The sequence below is a fragment of the Calidris pugnax genome, unplaced genomic scaffold, assembly GCF_001431845.1.
Source record: "Calidris pugnax isolate Ruff unplaced genomic scaffold, ASM143184v1 scaffold24, whole genome shotgun sequence".
Classification (NCBI taxonomy): domain Eukaryota; kingdom Metazoa; phylum Chordata; class Aves; order Charadriiformes; family Scolopacidae; genus Calidris; species Calidris pugnax.
The window spans coordinates 29,645,809-29,665,668 of NW_015090922.1; the positions used below are offsets into that span (position 1 = coordinate 29,645,809).

Sequence of the window (19,860 nt, forward strand, 5' to 3'; positions counted from 1 at the left end):
CCCCCCCCCCCCCCATATAATATACCACCTATTTCATATAACTTAGCTTTTCCAATTTAATGACTTTCTGTTCCATTTATATCTACAAGGTGCAATTTCTCTGTCAGTATGAGAGGAAGAATGGCTGTGATTCAAAAAGTAAAAAAATATGAAGTTTAAAATACTTTAAAAGCTTTTATAACAAACTGCCATAAAAATAAAGCACCTTCCCCTGACCTGCAACAAAATCAGTAACAATCAGTAACAAGGGCAAAAATTCACAGGATTTGCACAATAGCTTTAGTTTCAGATTTCCAGTGCTTTTTACCCACCTGAATCTGAAAGCTGCATGTGCTCTCCTGAGATTTCTGAACTGCTCTCATTTGGCACGAACAGCGGGGACCTGCTTTGCCAAGCAGAGCTCATTGCCAAGGGAGAGGCCTGTAAGCACTCCGGGCTTTCAGCTTGGGAAGAATTTTCTGATGGGAACTGGACAGGAATGACAGTAGCCGGAAAGCACGGAAGGGGTGGCATCGTGGCTACTAGGTGGGAAGGTATCCCACGAGAAACAGAAAAGCCTAAAAATAATTACCAAAGAAGAAAAATTAGAGAAGCGTTAAGACAAATATTTTGCATCAAACTAGAAATCTCTTGCTAGACTGGTGTTGCACAAAACCAATGCTGCTCTCATGTTACCTGGGGGTTTGCATATTCAGAGTGAAATAATCAAATTCTGCTTTTGTTATTTTATTTAAATTGTAAAACGTGCTTGCTACAACTTTCAGCCATAGCAAAAATTATCGTATGCTACAGGGATGTTGAATTAAAAAGAATTTACAAAGTACTCCTGAGCATGTAAAACACACATTTTCCCTAGGACTTGTTAAGTCCCTTAGCAGGTAAAAGTTAAGTATTGCAAAGTATGTCTGAGGCACTTCTCAATGCAAAGAAGCGGAAGGTTGTCCTTTAAGCTCTGGATGACTGCTTACACATTTTATTAGAAGACTTCCAAGTGGAAAAGGAGTTCTGCATAGGGACCAGAGGCCAGGCTCACTACTTCCAGGAAAGAAATCCCTTAGAAGGTTACAAAATTAAGCTTGCCTATTTTCTTTCTCCACACCATGATTCCTTTCTGTCCTGTAACTTGTAAGAAGAATAGAGTGCCTGTGACTGAAATTGCCTCAGCCCCCAGTTAAGGCATGTTTTGGAAGAAGGCTGACCTGTGGATTCAAATCCTGTCTGGCACAGACTCAAAAAAAAAAGCCCAACTCGCTAATTCTGGAGGAATGCTCTGACCACACAGCCAGCAGGTGGGCAGAACCACTTCTATGTTACCACGAGAGACTGAAATAACAACCTGTAGTTCAATGAGGTTTTGATTTTACTGCTGGTCACTGTATTATTTCTTGAAATGCATGGCAAGAATAAAGCAACTGCCTTTATCCTAATAAAATAATTCATAGGCCTAGTAATTCTTCATATTTTACCTCTTTAAAGCTTAACGGTACCAGATGACGCAATGTCTTTTTGCTACCCTCAACCTACACTGCCTCCACTAACAAATAAGAATTTTCAGTGCAGATTTTGGTCAGCTTTTCATTCAAGGAAACATTTTATCTGTGGCTCTGTATGTTAGCTAAATGTATCTGGATATGTAAATACATCCAAGCAGCATCCTATAAATATATTTCTTACTGTATGAGCTTGGTCTTGAGTTCATGATCCAAACTGTACTTCCTTACTCAAGAAATGCACAAAGTGACTTGCAGCGCTGGGGCAGGGGGCAGAGAAGTTTGCCTGAGGAAACATAGCAGGACCCCGGGCACTTTCCTTCTCACACTGCTCAGCCCTTCCTGAGAACCTGAAGAAAGTGATGCAGCCTCACTGCTCCGCTCACAGCAAAGCGGTGGAAGTAACAACAAGCATTTTGCTAATTGCAGCATTTGGGCAGGGATTAATGAGCAACATAATTGCTCTGTGGATGTTCTGCTTTGATTAGAAAACTTGGAAGCCGCAGACTGTGTGCTTGTTCAACCTGGTCACTGCAGACAGCTTGCTGAGCATTTGCCTGCCATTTCAACCAGACTTTTCTCTGAGGCAAAAAGCACAGGATCATGAAGATTTCATTTACTCAGCCATGGTCTTCATTCTGTCTATTTCTCAATCTCTCTCCCTAGTATACAGCAGTGGCCTTTGACAGCTATTTTGCGGTGGCATAGCTCCATCAGGAAAATTGGTACAGTGACAGCCAGGCCTGCTGGTATCACTGCTGGTGTGGCTTGGATTCTGGATACAGGGTTGATGGTTGAGATCCTGCTTATCCCCTTCCCCAGCCAAAAAACCTGACTGCCACACAGCATCAAGTTTGAAAATGAGACATTCAAACAGACGTGACACTAGGCTCTTTCTGAAGTTTCTTGTTCCCTCAGTCTCATTTTTTTGTGTGCTGCTGGCATCTTTGGGAAGTTCAGAAAGGTCATCCCAACACAAGCAGACAACCAAAGGCGCAGAAAACCAGGCTTTTGGTGGTCACTGTGGGGCTGGTGTTTGGCACTTTTCTCCTCCCCGGTGCATATACCCCAGTGCACACCTCTGCAGCTCTGACACCCATACAGCTTTCCAACTTGCTGTTAACATGTTTGATGTCAGTTCCTGCAGCCACTCCAACATGGCCTTGTTTGTCCAGCCCAGCTTCTTGTCATTCCTACAGAAGGTTCTCTGACCCCGTGAAGCTGAGACAGAATGAAACAAAGCCCTAGCACTCAGTCTTAAAAGACAGTGACACTTGAAGCCAGCAGAGACCATTCATTATATTTATACAGATCTAATTATGCGTGCATATACACAGGCTTAAAATATTTTATTATTATTTTCTTCCAGTTTTGTTACACTGGGAGTGGAGGAAAGTTAACAGCATTTTGTTGGCTAATGTTCTTTAATTCCACTTTTCTAAATCTTTTCATTTTGCTGGCTAATAATTGCCATTATATACATTACCGAGGTAGATGAGACTTGCTAAAGATTGAGGTTTTTTTATAGCAACACTAATGTAAGGGCATGTTTCCCTAAAGCCAACTAACAAGTGCCAACTCCCAGAGTTACAAGAAGGGGGGAGCAAAAGACCGTAAATTCTTGGTGTTTTTATTATTATCAACTGCCTAAAGCAATGCCTATTGTTTTGTGTGGACCTTTGCAAGCAGATGTTCCTCATACGGCAACTGAAACTGAATTTTGATTATAAATGATTCTGTCCAAACTGGTCAAACTATGAAGTATTTTTTTACATGCATGGAGGAACATCAAAAGACTTGGCTGTCCCAAAAGACTTGGCTGTTCATAACTGAGAAGACTTCCTCAAACTATGGATCGTTAGAACATGGGAAGAAAGTGTCAAAAAAAATGTAGCTTTTCAGTTTCAAAAAGCTATTACTAAAACCCCATCAGGCTGCACTGAACTCTAGCATGCCATCACCTAGTTTTCCTAATATCCTCTGATATCTTGGCAGAATGAAACCTCGCAGCTCCTCAACTGGGCAAAGAAGCTTGAAATTAGACTGAGGCCTTCCGATTTCCCTAGATTGTCCTTTCACCATGGGGCCACATGCTGAGGAGGATGTGCTACTACTGTGGACAGGGTGGAAAGCTGGGAGTGTCCTCTTTTCCTACTCGCTGAACAGATGGTGTTTTCTGGCAATGCCACTGGTAAAATGAAGCTGTTCAAGGAGTTGTATCATGCTGTGAGGAACAGGCTGTAAGACTGAAGGTTCTGTTAACAGAAGCATGGTGTCTTGACTTTCTTCCTCTCCTTTTTTCTACATAAAAGCTGTAGCTTTCATATAGAGGTAGAGGGAAAAAAAAGATATTTCAGCTTTTCTGTAGTGCTTACCACTATACTGTATTTTCTGCAGTACCATTCAAATCCATACTTCAATAGAAGTCTGTACAGGAGGTGTGTTATTAAACATAAAGGATTCCTCCTCATAGTTCTCCTGGAATTTTAGCGTACAAAAAAAGAAAGAAACATTTTCTGGGCTATAATGTGTGTAAAGAAATGAAGGTTTTAGCCCAGCTGCCAGAGGAAGAGTTCCCAGCCACTGAAAACAACCATTAGATTTCTATTTCTTTAAGGAAATGCTGTGTTTCACTGCTGGAGTGCAAGCATCAGCAGGTGAGGGTGCTGCAGCATAAGGAGGGATTCAGCAAGTACCTGGGTTGTAAAGTGCAATGATTTTCTGCTGTTCAGCCACCAGCCTTTGCAGCTGCTCCACATGCTGCCTCATCACCTGGTCCTGCTGCCCTGGAGACTGAAAATACCATGAAGACACAGTATCAAACTACATTTCTCAATGTTTCTGGTACCAACAATAATAAGAAAAGAAGGCCTGAGGTGAGAAGAGCTTAGGGCAGGAAGCAGATGATGTAGCCTTGTTAGCACAGGTACTTCTGATTTTTATCTCATAAAAAAAGGCTAAAATTATGATAGACTTCCAGTGGAGAACGGGTTGAGAACTGCCAGCATGAATACACCCTAAATAACAAATTCAACTGTATTGGAAACATGAGTTTCTTTAAAATGTGCAACTAAGACACCTTATTGTTTATTATCTTGTAAGAAGCAAATAGAGTACTCAGTGGAAGAGATTCTGTGGAGTCCTGTCCATCTCCTTGTCAACACTAAGAAGAAGAGAAAAGGTCAGAAATGGAAAAAAGCTAAAAAAGGAGGGGGAGGATGAGAAGAGGACTAATGGAAAGACCCACAGAAATAAGAACATGCCTCACAAACATTACACACATGAGGGCATGCAGCAGGAACATGCAATCATTTCACCATAGGGAAGGAGACAGGAGTTACTATCCAACAAGAGGAGCAGAGAAAAACTGATGAATTATCTCTGTGGAAAAGCGCTTTATTTCATGGATGCATTAGGCAAGATAATCAAACACAGGGTTATAATGCACTTCGCAGTGCTTGCCAGTAAAGCTCCCTATCTATAGACACACACAACAGTTACCTCTTTCTTCCTAAAGAGGCTATGCATCTACCAGAAATATGCAATATGCAGTTATAAATTCAGTAACTATTTAAAGCAAACTAACCTGTTCCATGTTTTTGTAGGTGGGAGCACAATGGTTTATCCCAGGCTCTGAGGCAGGGAGCAAAGGAGGAGTGAACGTTTCCAAGGTGTCGCTTGCATCATGAATTCCAGCCTGGGTTACATTGGAAGCCAGCTTTTGAGGAAAGCAATCAGAGCTGGCCAAATAACATAATTGCCTCGCATGCTGAAAAGCTTGGTCATGGCCCAAGTTATCTGTTGAGTCATTACTGTTGCCCATCATACTGCTGGCTTCTGAGCTGTGTAAAAGTGGACACGGCTTGCCGGAGGACTCATTCATGTTGTCAACCAAACCTGGGGATAAAGAAGGCATGACCTTCTCAATTATTATTTTGGAAGGTGGTACTATGCTTGCCAGATCACTGGCGGTCTGTTGTGACATATTGTCTTGCTCCTTAAAAGCATATGCCTCCATGCCCTGCTTTCCGAAATCAATGTTAGGGATGTGCAATAAAAAACACCATGAAGAAAGGTGTCATACTGACATAGTAAACCCTGTGGTTTGTGTTCTTTCTTTTTTTTTTTTTCATCCAAGAGATCATTTTTTAGCCCAGGCTGAATGTAGAGTATCTCCTGACTTCAGAAACTAAAACATACATATATAGGTTTATATATTTTTACATCTATATAGAAGCATATATAAAATACTGTTTGGATACGTGCAATACAAAACCACGATATTTCTGCCAGCTAAAATGGCTTAGATGTACTGCCTGCTCTCTCACTATTAAATCCTAAAGTTTCAGACAAAGAGGAATAGATATAAGGCTCTATTACAATAAAAAGCAAAACTATTCACCACTCAAAGCATTTGCCAGAGTGTCCTGACCTTGTTTTTCAGCTAAATTTTCAGCCTTTAAATTCAGAGAACGTGCTTAATGTCCAAAGATGACTGCAGAAAACAGGGGATGGAGGTAACAGGAGGAAACATAAGAAAACAAATGGCATGTGAAAAAAATAAAACAAAAACATAACTAGAAACCATGATGTTTAAGTAGCTGAGAAGAATGTTTCAAAAAGAGAATAATACTACTACAGCTTGCATCTGTTCTCCCTGAGAGCAGTATGGCTGAGGCAGCTGCACAACACAAACATTCTGCTTTCCCTCTCTAGGCACTGGGCTCCAGTCCTTCCAAGACAGGTGCCAGGCATTTGCTACTTACCTTAAAAAAATGTGTGGGGGGGTGTGTATATTTCAGCAGCTGAAGCTAGTGAGCTCCCCCACCTTGTCTGCTATGGTAGGATTAAAAGGTAGTTTATTTGCAGTCTTTGAGAAATGTGGAGTCTCCAAGAATTTCATTTGTGTGCAAGAAAATGATTTAATGCCTTCTTCCTACTTTCATGTAAGTGCTTTGCATAAGATGTAAACACACCCTGCAAGGTTTGATACCTGCTTTGACGGATCCATCATGTCTAGCTAGGAAACATTATGTTGTTTGCAGGCTTAAACTCCTTTTACAGTTCCACTGGAAACATTTTAGAAATCTAAAATAACAAAAGTGCAGGCTGTCTGGACAGATGCTTGTGCACTAAAATAAGAACTCTACAGAATGGATCTTTGATAGGAGTGAAAAAAAAGGAAGCAGTTGTAGTGAAGACAAAGGACTGGACAGGGGCAGGTCAGAAAGGATGGGCTAAGAAAGCACATTTAAAGAAAAGAGTAGAGCCCATGACCCTATATTACAATTCCCTCCAAAACCTGAGAGGAAACACCAAATTCCCAAGTCTCCTTATTCCTTTGCTGTCATCCTACAGATCCCCACTTCAGGTTGAACTCAGGTGGATGTAAAAGTTCCAACCTGCCAGTATTTATTTTTTTTTTCCCCATATAACACTGTATGCAAGTTGGTTGGGGTTTTCTTTATTTGATTTTTTCTTTTTTTTTTTTTAAACACCTAGGAAACAACATATACCCACAGAATCGCTTAGCTACTAATAGGGTACAAAAATCAGATGCTGAGCAGTTAGCAGCTGCCAGCATGAAGGTTACTTTCAGTAGTAAGGGGCAATACAAAGACTGCTGGTGGCCTGTCCTGCTGACATCCCATTTTGCACCAGGTGCATAAAGACTCCATGTCCTAGTCATGCTTTCTCCAAAATACAAATGAAGGAAATATAATTTAAAGACTAATAATGGTGGGATCTGGAAACGGGTGACACTTGCCAAGAGCCTCTCCAAACACCTGTTTTGCTTTACACACACCACCTACTGCACAGAGAGTTAAGTTGAAACCTTAACTCTGGTAAGAAGGTCTCCGAGTGACTAACTTGACAGTGTCAGCTTTTACCCCATTAAAAATAAAAAGAAAATCCAATACCTGTCCATCACAGTTGATCTTCTTCATCAGCTTAATATATTGCGATCCCAGAAAGGAAGAGAAGCATATTCTTAATGTATGTGGTTTCATAGGTAAGAAACCATTTGTTTATAGAAGTTAACGCTGCCTAGGCTGGTAACTGACTTTGGATAAGAAACCAAACACTAAAACTTCCTCTATTGTGAACCTTTTCAATGTTTGCTTTCTCATTGTTGTGGATTGCCAGGGGATTTGTGAGTAAACAGAAGCTCTCAGCTACAGCCCTGGTCCCTGCCGTTCTTCCTGGACTGCACCACTCAGTCAAAGCCACACAAAGCCTCCCCCTTTCCAGGCAACAGAGTAGTTCCTCAGTAAATACGGCCAAAACAGTCAAAACTACTCCCTCTGAGGCAGAAACACCTTTGCACAGAGCACTTTCGCAACTGGCAAGAGCAAACAAGGAAGCTTGGCTGATGAGTGTTTGTGGGGATTCTTTTTTTAATTAAAAATCTGCTAAAACAAAGAGTGGAAAGATGAACATGTTTTATCTCAGGTAGTCTTCTAATATATATTAAGACAAAATAAATACGTAAAATACCTTGCACTTTCACAGAGCTTTCCACTCATGTAATTTTAAAGCACTATATGTGTTAAATGCTTGCATAAAGTCAGTATATGTATGCATATGCAACCTGATCTTTAAAACTGCTAAATCCTCACAAATTCCCCTGAGAACAAGTGGAAATCTACCTGAAAGCCCTGACAGTTTTAATAAGGTCCCCAAAAACAGTGTTAGGAAGTTAGCTGTACATGCCCTGGCCTGCAGACCTCAGCTGAAGCCTCAGAGCCCGACTCGCAGCCCTGCGAGTGCTGTCAGGGATGGGGACATCCCAGGGAAGCCTTCTGAAAGACTCTTGAGAGAAGAATTTTCCTAAAACCCGGAGCAGTTCCCCAAGTGTTCCCCTACTGGAGGCAGCAATGGGAAGTTTTTCTTTGCAAATTTCCTTTGCTTTTCTAAAATCATATTATTAAGAGTGGACTGACAGCCATAAGCTTGATAGAGATGATAAACAGAACAAGGAGACATAAATCAGTCACAATAATTTTCTTTTAAGCAGCACAGAATATAAGACATTCAACAAGCATTGAAGTGCTGGACTTAGCCTGCACTCACTGAATTCTCCAAAATCCAGTTAATTTTATTTATCATTTTATCATTTTATCTTATTTTCTATATCTGCACCTTATTTTACAATCTGCTTGCTTACGCAAATAAGTATGCAGTTCCTTCACAGTTCCTTCACGGGTCATATTTGGTTTTTATATTGTATGTTCTTACAGAAGCCAACAATAACATAAAAAGTTTCTCTAGTAATTTGCATTAACTTCTGTGTGCTATGTCTAAACTGACACAATGAAAAATATAATATATCAGCAGAATTATTGTCACAGTTGAAAACTTTGGAATCAATTATTTGGTTTGATTTTTTTTTATTATTTCTCATTTGTACACTATGCCATATAGAAAAACACCTCTATTAAATGTAGGATGCTTTAACTACCTGTTAAATATGATCAACATTCTGAAAATGCAACTCAAAGGCATCTTAATTCCTGTCTCCCTCTTTTTTTCTTTAGATACCCTGGGATATTAAACAGACAGGAATTACACAGCAGAAGCTCTGTAAGTCTGCGTGTGAAACAACAGACTAGAAAGGGCAACCAGTGCCACGTGGCTGGTAGCTCTTCCAGCCAACACAAAGTCACAAATTACATGAAGCTAAACAAGACTGGCCAGCATGTCCCAATAAAGATTTCTCTGGAAATGCAAAAGTATCCTACAGTTTTTCTTATGGTCTCATGTTACACGTATGCTATATTTCTCTCACTGCCTATATCTTATCCAAGCCTCCAATACTGAACATCTGCCCCGCAGTGGGGCACTGACTGAGCTGCCACATCCTCAGCATCCATGGGACTAACATGGTGACATGCTGGCAGTCCTCTCTTATCCAAAAACATTCATATTCAAGAAGAAAAGACAATGACTGCAAAGCTCAATCCAAAACCATCTGAAGTCTACCCTGCTGTACAGCTAGGCAGGGGCTGCCAGGCAGAAGAAGTGATCCCAAAGACTTGGGAAACAGATGTGATGCAGCAGGAACACTTAGGACACAAAGACCTCTGATAAGTATTTCAAGGAAGATAACAGCTGGATGAAAGTGAGACCTGAAAGTTCACAAACACACATAAGTGAATAAATATATACATAATACATAAATACATGTATAAATAATATACAAATACATATACAAATATACACATAAATACACTTCTTGGTTACACAGTTTATGAGGAAGCTGTCAAAACTATCAAATCAGAACAACTAAATCTGGAGGGAAAGCTCTACATATAAAAACATTTGCCTCTTGCAAGGGACTGCTACAAGGTCAACTCAATCTTTTTCAATAGTTCTGCTTAATCCCTGGTACTAAAGGATACATGGAATTTTCTGGATGGAACCTAATTTACCTTCTGGCAAGTGCAACAAAAACAGTACCTCCTTAAGACAAAACAAGTAGGCAAGTTGTTATAATTTAACCCCAAAACAGAATAGCAATTAATAGCTATTTGAGAATGGATTTCAAACTTCTTTTCCTGATGTTCATTTCTGTAAATTAATCCCTAGACAGAAGAGGAATTCACCGAATAGCTCCATAGCTCCCAGCAAGTGAGTCTGAAATTATGAAATGGGCATGTGATATTTTGTCCCTTGTATTATCTGTTGCCGTGTTTTAGAAGAAGTTTGCAGGTAGAGTAAAAAAGGGCCAGAGTTTAACCCTCTGCAGACACTGGTATCTGCCACGAAGCAAAAAAAGACTTCTGTTATCTGGAGAATACTTCCCCTACCCCCAACTCTCCTGCCGTGAGAGAGAAAGCTCGAGTAATTGGTAATCTGTACTGATATAAACAGGTACATATTCTCTGTTGCACAAAGACAATGAAAAAAGGCACAGCTTTGGGAAAAAAACAAACTACCTGACTGCTCTGGAATATGTCTCTGTTCAAAGAAGCTTTGATTACTACAAAGTAGTAATCTTGTTATTACTACAAAGTAATAACATCTATTTAAGGTCTGACATTCCTGTGCATCCTTTCGATGTAAAATGGACAAAAAACTATTTAGTACAGGTTCTGCATCACACTTTCAGACAATTTATACGGGTTTTAACCACTAGAGGGAAACCTTTACTCTATTCTGAGTGGGCAAACAAACTAAAACAAGCACACAGGATTTAAAAGTGTTACAACCAAAATAATTTTACACCTAAAAGAAACATATGCTAACTGAAGTAAACTTGAGGGACTCTCAATACAGTCTCAGCGCCTCACAACATGTCATGATATAAGTATGAAATTTCAAAAATTCATTTGAGCAGTGGCTTTTTTTTATGTTACCAGACACTAAATTCAGACTGATCAAAAGCCCAAACAATTTCTAAATACACCCAGGCTTCCAAAATTGGGTCAAAGATAGTAACAATGATTTGCAGACAGTTTTTGAATTGGAGCACTGCTATATTTCTGAACTAGGTGTTACCACAGAATTGGCTCAGTCAGTTTATACCGTGACTTCCACTTAAGCCAAAGCCAGGAGAGGGGACCTTTTCCAATAGAGCTACACTGGCTATAACAGATTGTAGCAGCAATAATGTGGATACAGTTTACACTGAAAAACCTGACTTTCTGCCAGTTACCACTAACCCCTCTTTCTTTGCCTGGATTTGACAGCTGGGTCTTTGACTCTTCATTAACTAAGGATATTTTAAAATCTCACTGTAAGTTCCTTTCATGCACAATTTTTCCAGATAAGCTTCCCAACCCAAACACTATCCATATGATAGTGGCAGTCACTACCTGGGAATCTGGGACTATAAATCTCTGCAACCAGAACCCTGTAAATATGAGTGTGTCTCAGCTGATGTCTGATCCTGCAACAGCTGATGTTTCCTTTAAGCATTTTCCCCAGGAGATTTTTCTGATGCCTGGTTCTATGGGATATTAAGGTCCATGGGAAGAGTCATCTTCAAACATATAGTAAAACCATTACCCAGTACGTTTGTAGCTGTCAGAACCCATATCCTGCAATGTCATGTGGCAGCTTTTGTTATCCTTTCAGTCCACTGGGATGTTTTGGCTTCAATTCTGAGGCAAGAAGGATACGAACTAGTCCATGTCTAACAAGATTCCTGTACGTTCCAGTTACCCACTGGAGATACTTGAGACTTTATCAGGCACTCTGGAGTATCCAGGTTTGTGCATCTCTTAGTCATGTTAGCTGCCTTTGTAGGAGGAAGCAGATTTTGAGGAATATTCATTTCTGAAAACTGCATTCCCAAGAGTTCTCTTCTGAGGTAGGCATCAACAGAGAAGCTGAAATCAAGAAAGTTTCCTAAAAACCTGGGTTTACAGCCCTAACAATAAATACTAATTTTTCTCAGGTGATCAAAGGCAGTGACAGAAAGCTCACAGGCTGTTTACAACCACAGTGTCCAGATAGAACCTTTCAAAGAGCTGTTGGGTTTGCAGTTTGCTGTGGGGGCCTTTTACAAAGCTCTAAGAATGTCTGTAACTTGGATTCTGTGCATCTCTTGAGCATTTTCACTCTTAGTGAATATTACAAATTGCTCTGGCTGCCAGACTCTGAAATGCAAAATTTCTAAAATGAAATTGTCCTTCAGTATTCTTCCATAATGTAATCAGCTGGGAAGCCAGAGAGAGAGGTTTGAGACAAGAGAAGTGCAGTTCATGTGGCACTGTACATACCTATTTTCCCTCCTCGTGGAACTATATCATTAAGTCATTCAACTTTGTGAATCGAAAATATACAGATATAGAGCAGAAAGTAACTTTTACAGACTGGGCATGGATTGAATTTAGTGGACAGAACCCCTTTAATTTCAATAATCTTTTAAGTGAAATAGTGACAAAGTGACTGTTAATCAGTACCTATGACAATCTGTTAATACAAGTTTTCAGAATTGTAACAGTATAGAAGTAGTACACTGCAGAGAAGACTCGTCTAAACGTGTAGTCACACCCAGTAAAACCAACAGACATTCAGACACCAACACAACACCAGGCATTAGAAATAAACACTATCTTATGAAGGATCTGACTTAGTAAGAAAAATTTGCTGCCCGATTAAAATAAAGACAGTTGGGGTTCTCCATATTACATAGTTTTCCAAAGAGAAGATAGCTGAGCAACCTGCTTATTTCAGTCAGCAGAGTCATAGAACAGATGGTTAAGTTGAAGTCATTGAGACCTCTGGAGATCGTCTATTCCAGCCCACTACACCAAGAAGAATAAATGTGTGCCATAATGTATGTTGTATTATCTACTGAAATGTCTAAGTCATACACAGTTTTCATCTGTAAATATACCAAATAGACACTTTTACAATAAATAATATGGTGTTATTTTCCAAAGACCTGTTAGCATGTGCAATTGGAGATTCCCTATTTTATTTCTATGTTCTTCTCTCCTTATTGTGTTAGCTCTAATAAAACAGCATTTTAAATGCTAAATTTTAACCTTACAGAGTCTGAGTGCCTTTCTTACTGAGACCACAGCAAAAGAGCACCTCTTGATGTAAGACAGTAATGTACCGCTACCACCACATTTTGAAAATCCACAAAAATTATTCAGCTAGTTTTCTATAGAAATTAAAGACAAGGTACAGAACTGAGAATAAACTTCTGGATTTGTCCCAGCTGTTAACATTCTTCTTCTTCTACATTTTGCACTATTTTCTGGGTTTACTTTGGGGCATAGCTTGATAGTTGCTGAGGTTTAAAAGCTACCTCCCTTTTAGAGGTCACTGATGTTGCTCAGTTGAGTCAGGATAACTTTTACTAAGCTGAAAGCCCAGTGCATACATGTGAATAAAATACTGCTAAAAGATGTGAGCAGAACACCATGTCAGGTACAAAGTCTTACCTGAGAATGTGAGAAGACTTGTAAGAAGACAGTCAGGGCAAGAACTTTCTTGCATAGTTGTTCTGCCGGGAAATATTTGTCCATGAGTGCCCTTACAGAATGTAGCAATGGTTTAAGAACTTGATTCCTTTGTAATGTAAAAAAAATCAAAAGTGATAAATTAAATCCCAAATTAAAAAAAAAAAGTCCAGAAGAGCTACATAAGAGCTACATAATTTTGAGAGTTTTGTAAAGAAAACCAGCAAAACCACCTGCTATTGGAATTGCATGATAAGGACACAGCCTGGTCCTTCATAATTATTGAGACCTCAATGAGGCACAGCTGCACCTGATTCTGCTCAAGAGCAGCTGTTGCCCCTCCAGACATCACAATCCCAGTTGCTGGTGAACTTTTTGTGGTAAAATGAAAGCTTACCATTATCAAACCTATTAAGATCAGATAAAAACACTTAAAGATTGAAAGGAGGAAAATTACTCTATTTTCATAGAAAATGGGGTTCTTTGCTTTCTTCCTCCTTCACTGACAAGAAGCAGCAACAACCCTTAAGGAAGGGGTGAACTCGTGGAAAGAATAGGCAACAATCTCATGCAATTTCAGTTCAGCCACAAACTTTAAATTTGCACATATTTTATTCATTATCTAGTCATAATGTACAATCATATTATTATATTATAAGGCTAAACTAAGTGATTAAAAGCATGTTTTTGGGCCTCAAATCTATAGAGATTTAAGAAAGAGGAAGTCAGTTTAGGATAATCTGAACATGAATATTTAAATGTAGCTTCACAGGTTCAAATAAACAAGGATTTTTAGATAATATTTCACACAAAAATCAAGAGAGTGGAAATAGCTATAAATGAGGGGTTTTGTCCAATATTTTGCAATCTTAATAACACTTTTATGGAAATTAACATGTTTCTGCAGTGTTGTACCATTACCAGAAAACAATAATTTGTACCCTTACACAAATAAATACAAATACCAGAAAGAGTTAAAAGGAATTTAGTCCTCTGGTAAGAGCAGTAAAGCCATCTTAAAACCATGATTTCAATAACATATTTTAAAAGTGACAGATATTTATAGAAAAATTGAGAAGCAAGAAAACTGTTGAGAGCAACAGCAGCTAGATGTATTTTGTGATTAATCCAGCTGCGTGCAGCCTAAGACATGAACAAGAAAGATTAATGAAGACAAAGCAGAAAATGTTTTCTGCATTGTTAAGTCTATTTTAAAAAATCCTGATTTTACAAAAATCTAGACTACATAATACTTTCATTAACAAACACTGTGTTCATTCAAAATTAACTACAATGTAAAAGGTACACCAGGTTCTTCCATCTCTGTTTTAACTGTTTGCATCCCTGATGATACTGTCTTTTATTACTAGCAGTTGCTTATGAAGTGCAAAACCAAAATATATATTCATTGGTCTGAAAATACCATAAACTGGAAAATTTCTGAAAACAGTACTATTTTTACCACTGTTGTTATGAGCTGAACCTGTTCTGAAACAGAATCAGAAAAATATATACAAAGTTGATTACATTTTTCTATGAAAATTTTATGAGCCAGGTGATTACAATACATTATAATTCACTTAGAGTACATTAATAAGACTATTTTAACTTTCATAAATGGGTGTCTCTTAAAAATCAAGCCATATGTCTGCCATAAATACACATCATTCATACATTTTAACAAACAGTAAATTTTCTGTATCTTAGTATTCCATGTTATCTTCCATTCTATATTTTTGCAATGGAATACAGAACCTAGAAATTTTCTTTTAAAAAGTACTTGATACTAGCAAAAAATAAGAAGAAATTACATGCATTAGGAGCAAAACTTGATCTTAAACCTACCAGAAATTCATAGGTTAGAAACTGAATACTAGCAAAAAATGAGCAAAGAAAACCAAGGATAGCAAGTAGAGTTCCATATCTGTAAATGGCTCTATACCTATGTAAACGTTTTTCATAAATGGGACCAGAAATTACAACAAAACCATAGCTGGATGATCCAATCCAACCTAAGAAGCAAAAAAAAAAAAAAAAATCACTAATTTTCTGCTAATTAAATAGTTGGTTTTTTTTTTTTCCCGTTATAATAATGGGAGGTGTCCCTGCCAATGGCAGGGGAGTTGGAACTAGATGATCTTTAAGGTCCTTTCCAACCCAAACCATTCTATGATTCCTAACCACCAGATAGGACTAAGCACAAATTCCTCACAAATAGAAATACCATGTTTTGGACTGAAACATCAGAATTGTCCATGGTTGACATAAATCAAGATCACAGGTATTTTCTTTTTTGAAGAAAAGTTCTTACTTCAGTGTTTAGCCATTGTTTCTTAAGGAAGGCGCTGAGTGTCCTCTGCTTCTCCTCATCCTCTTGAATCACCAGTTTATAAATAAATTTCAGTGACTACAGATTAAATATATATTATTGCATTAATTTCTATTAACTAAAATGAATGTCTAGGAATGAAAAAGCTATACTAAAACTGAATAAGAGCTTTAAAAAGTTTTGATAGAAGAATACTAATTCAACTGGTTTAGTTTGGCATTATGTGTATAGATCAAATTTATAATGCAGTAATTCAGTATGTATTTCTAATAAAAAGGCAATGAAAATAAATGGAAGATGGTGATTTCATTAGATATATGAATGATGCATCAGGATATACATTTGGGTTACATAATACCATCAATTAAAAAAAAAAAAAACTGACTATGGATATCAGCTAGAAAATTGTACAAGCAACAAGTTTTTCTGTTTCTAGGGAAAGGGATCCTAACTGGATGGATAAGAGCTTTGTCCATCAAAATAACTTTTTAATGAATAGATTTTGCTTTCTTGACTAAATAAAACCCAGACTCTTTTCAACTCAGGTTAGGTAATGGAGCTCATTCAAACAAAAATGGAAAATTTGTTTTAAGGAACTTGTCATAAAAGGAACTTTACTATGCTCAAAGCTGTCCAGAAAACAACTCCTTGCTTAGTGGTCACATCATTACCACCAGGTCTCATGTCATTCACAGTAGAGGAGATGTCATTTAATTCCCTCTTCACCCTGAAGGACCTGCAACTGCACCACCCAGACGAGAAGTAAGAGCTATCGGTGAAGTACTATTTAAGAGTGAAGCATCCTCTGGTTTGTGTTTTTTATTTTTGGAGCTTACTTTGCACGTACTGCTTCAAAGAGAGTGTGAGCTCCTAACCCACAGTTGGTGATAAGAGGTGGTATCTCCTACCAGAGGAGGTGGTTGGAGGGAATACCCCAATTGCTTGGCAGCAACCTAAAATAGCAGATTATTGGCCTCGTTTAGTGGTTTTGTGAAATCATTTCCTTGGGTTTGTTTATAGTATCTGAAAACTAACCAGAAATATCACAACATTTTAGATGTTTCATGAGACAAACTGTTTTGACATTTTCAAAACTTTATCATTTTCATTTAATCTAACGCTATTTTTTCCCAATTCAATTCAAATTCAGAAAGCATCAAGTACAATCTTCTTGCTACGTTTGTAGCAACCCCCCACCCACTCCAAATTTTCACAAGTCTAGTCAACAAGATTGCCCTACAAAGATCCAAAGCAGAGTTTGGTCTAAATAATAAAATCAGTCACACCTGTTATGTACATAATAATTATCAATAACCATCCATCAAAAATTGTTCCTCTCTAGACTGTTTTTTCCTGTTTCTCTTCAGTTTCCACATATCATCTCCAACAGTTATCTATCTTTACATATAATTTTCATTTTCTTTCCTCTGCTTTCCCTTCCTAGTAGCAAGGCCCAAATGACTTTGATCTCCCCTATCACTGTGATTCTCTTTAGGGTTCACCAGTTTATAGTGTTCACTCTTCTAAGAAAATTAATATCTAAATAGAAAAAAAAACAACAAAGGAAACTTAAATACCATGGGAAGAAAGCCGCCACTTTTCATGGGGAGACGATTAATGTTAGGTCCCTTTTCAAGATTATATGTGTCAAAAAATGGATTTAGCTTTGGGTTGTCTTCACTGAGATATTATGCCTTTATTTACTGCTGTGCAGTGATGACTTACCTCCTTGTGAACTGCTTGAATGAGAAGTGCCAAGCACAGCGGCCATGGAGCCACCAAAAGCAGAATGGAACCCACTAACAAGCAGAGACCTTGTGCATGCAGACAATACCACAACTCTGCCCCAGCCCGGAGTTGGAGGAAGATATGAGTTGTTCTCAAAGCTTATCAGCCACATCTTCTGTGTGTGTGACATGACGAAACACAGTATGTATCCTTAAATAAGGCGTGAAACAAGGACCTTGATAAAAACAAACAAACAAAAGCAGTCCCTTGAGAGCCCATCCTACCCCTCACCCCCGTTTCTCCCAGATGCAGGGCGGTCATTCACAGCAATTGAGATTTTGGCTGTACCTCAAGTGGAGTTTTTGACCTCAGCATTAGCATAATTCATATCCCAAGCTCCATTTTAGTCCTACATATGCACCATGTTCTCCTTCCCTTAGCAATGCTTCTCTCCCACAAGAACAGCTGGGTACATTTCTACTTTTCAACGGCAATCGCTCCAGTGAGCAATTTTTCCTCCCACAAGACAGCAGCCTGGAGGCAGATGTCCCTCCACCACCATTTCCAACCCACCAGGGTCCCTCACAGTTACAGGGGCTGGTGACCCATGAGGCAGCCCGGCGGGCCCCTCGCCCTGGGGAAGGCCCTGGCCTGCAGGACCCCGCTTTGCCCTCTTTCCCCTCTTCCCTCACCCCTGAGGGAGGACGTCCCTTCAGCCAGGAATGGCTTTAACACACCTCGCCCTGCCCTGGGGCCCTCTCTCTCTGCCCAGCATCTGTCAGTGAGTCCCCTCTGGTGGGACAGCGACAGTGACAGGGTCAGGGTCAGTGCTTGCCCCTTGGCCATCATCTTGATCCCCAACCCTACCCTGATGGCCACTGGGGCAATGTCTGGGTTGTTCAGTGGCTGAAGGCCAAGGCAGGTATGGCAGCAGGGCTGGCAGGAGGGAGGAAGTATTGCTTTCATCAAGCCTTGCCGGGCTCTGCCCAAGAGCTGCCATGGTCCTCGGTGGGCTTCAGTTGTGGACTTCGCACCCCCAGGGCACGCTCCCTCACACAGCCTCTGAGGGAGAGACGCCACGTTGCTCAGGTATGAGAAATTTTGCACTAAATAAGGGCATGTTTCAAGGCAATACATGTAGCAAGAAATTCTTAGATCTGAGGGTTTTTTTCCTTTTCAGTTACATTTTTTATTTGTTGAATTCTCTTCCAGAAAAATCATCAGTGCTATATACAGCAAATGCATGCATCTGCATTTACATAAGTTTGTATCCTACTCTCGCCTAAGTTGCTATTCAGTCATGATAAATACATGCAATCTTTATCACACCTGGTACTGGTATTTAAAACCCTCACGCTGCCCTGTAAACAAAGATGGATTGCACCGGCCAAGTCAGTACTAGATTTGTGTCATGTCATATCAATGCCCTTCCTCAAGGGATCCTCAGCTCCAGCACTCTCCTTCTTAACCCTTTGCATTGCCACTGAACAATGTGGTTAGTGATCCAAGCTCCGCTGTCTCTTCAGCCATGAACTTAAAAAACCCCAAACCACTAAGCTAAATAGCAAGCTGAAAATTGCATGAATTTACACAGCTCTAGGAGTGTAACATCCCACACAACAACAAATGCAGGCACCATCATGGCTTATGCTTCCCTTGCAGGAGAACTGCAGAAGACTGGTAGGTACTTCAGCAGACTGCAGTGCTGCTCCTCTTCTCTCCTCCATCCTGCCCCTCTGCTCTCTGGCTCCTACTCTCTACCTCACCATCCCACCGTGACTGCTACAGTGTGGTGACACTCACTCAAGGAGCTAAAGATCCACTGAGGATTTGCTGAAAATTCATGGCTAGGTAAAACTAATAGCATTTATTATAAATATTCCTATACTCATAGTGAATCAAATGCTGACTCAGTAAAAATTCTGGCTGAATTAAGTCAGATTCTGGTCTTATTTTTAGATACAGGCCTTAATAATTTCTGAAGTTAATAAAGTAAATTTCATATATGCATATTTGTGCTAGTAAATCCATTCCTAAGGGAACTTTGCTAATGGTACCTAAATACCAAGAAATGCATCAAAAAGTGTTGGAATAATTGCAGTGCTGTACAGTTTGTTGCCATTTAAAAAGTGGAGTGTGAACTTCAGCTAGAAACAACTTTTCACAAAGAGATGTTCATTAGTTTTTCAGCTTTGATGGGTTCCAGCACCTGAATCCTGTGCCAAATGAAGAGAAGAATCTCTTGAGCAAAGCTCCATTCTCTTTTGAGAAGATAATCTCAGGAGATGTCAGAAAATCTTTCTGTGGATATTTCAGTGTTCTTTTTAATAATTATCTTTTTTTTTCTAAGATTCTCTTTAGTGGACACATCACTGTGGGGTTTGACCACCTT

At 39.3% G+C, this 19,860-nt stretch overlaps 1 protein-coding gene across 1 annotated transcript in view; it reads right to left on the bottom strand.

Annotated features, from left to right (window-relative positions):
- The window catches only part of LOC106893017 (centromere protein J-like), a 29,686-nt gene extending 29,173 nt beyond the window's left edge, over nt 1-513 (bottom strand). Inside the window, 1 exon segment of the mRNA XM_014950602.1 lies at nt 312-513. Within this exon segment, the coding sequence (XP_014806088.1) occupies nt 312-513 (202 nt within the window).
- Nucleotides 514-19,860: the final 19,347 nt, after the last annotated feature.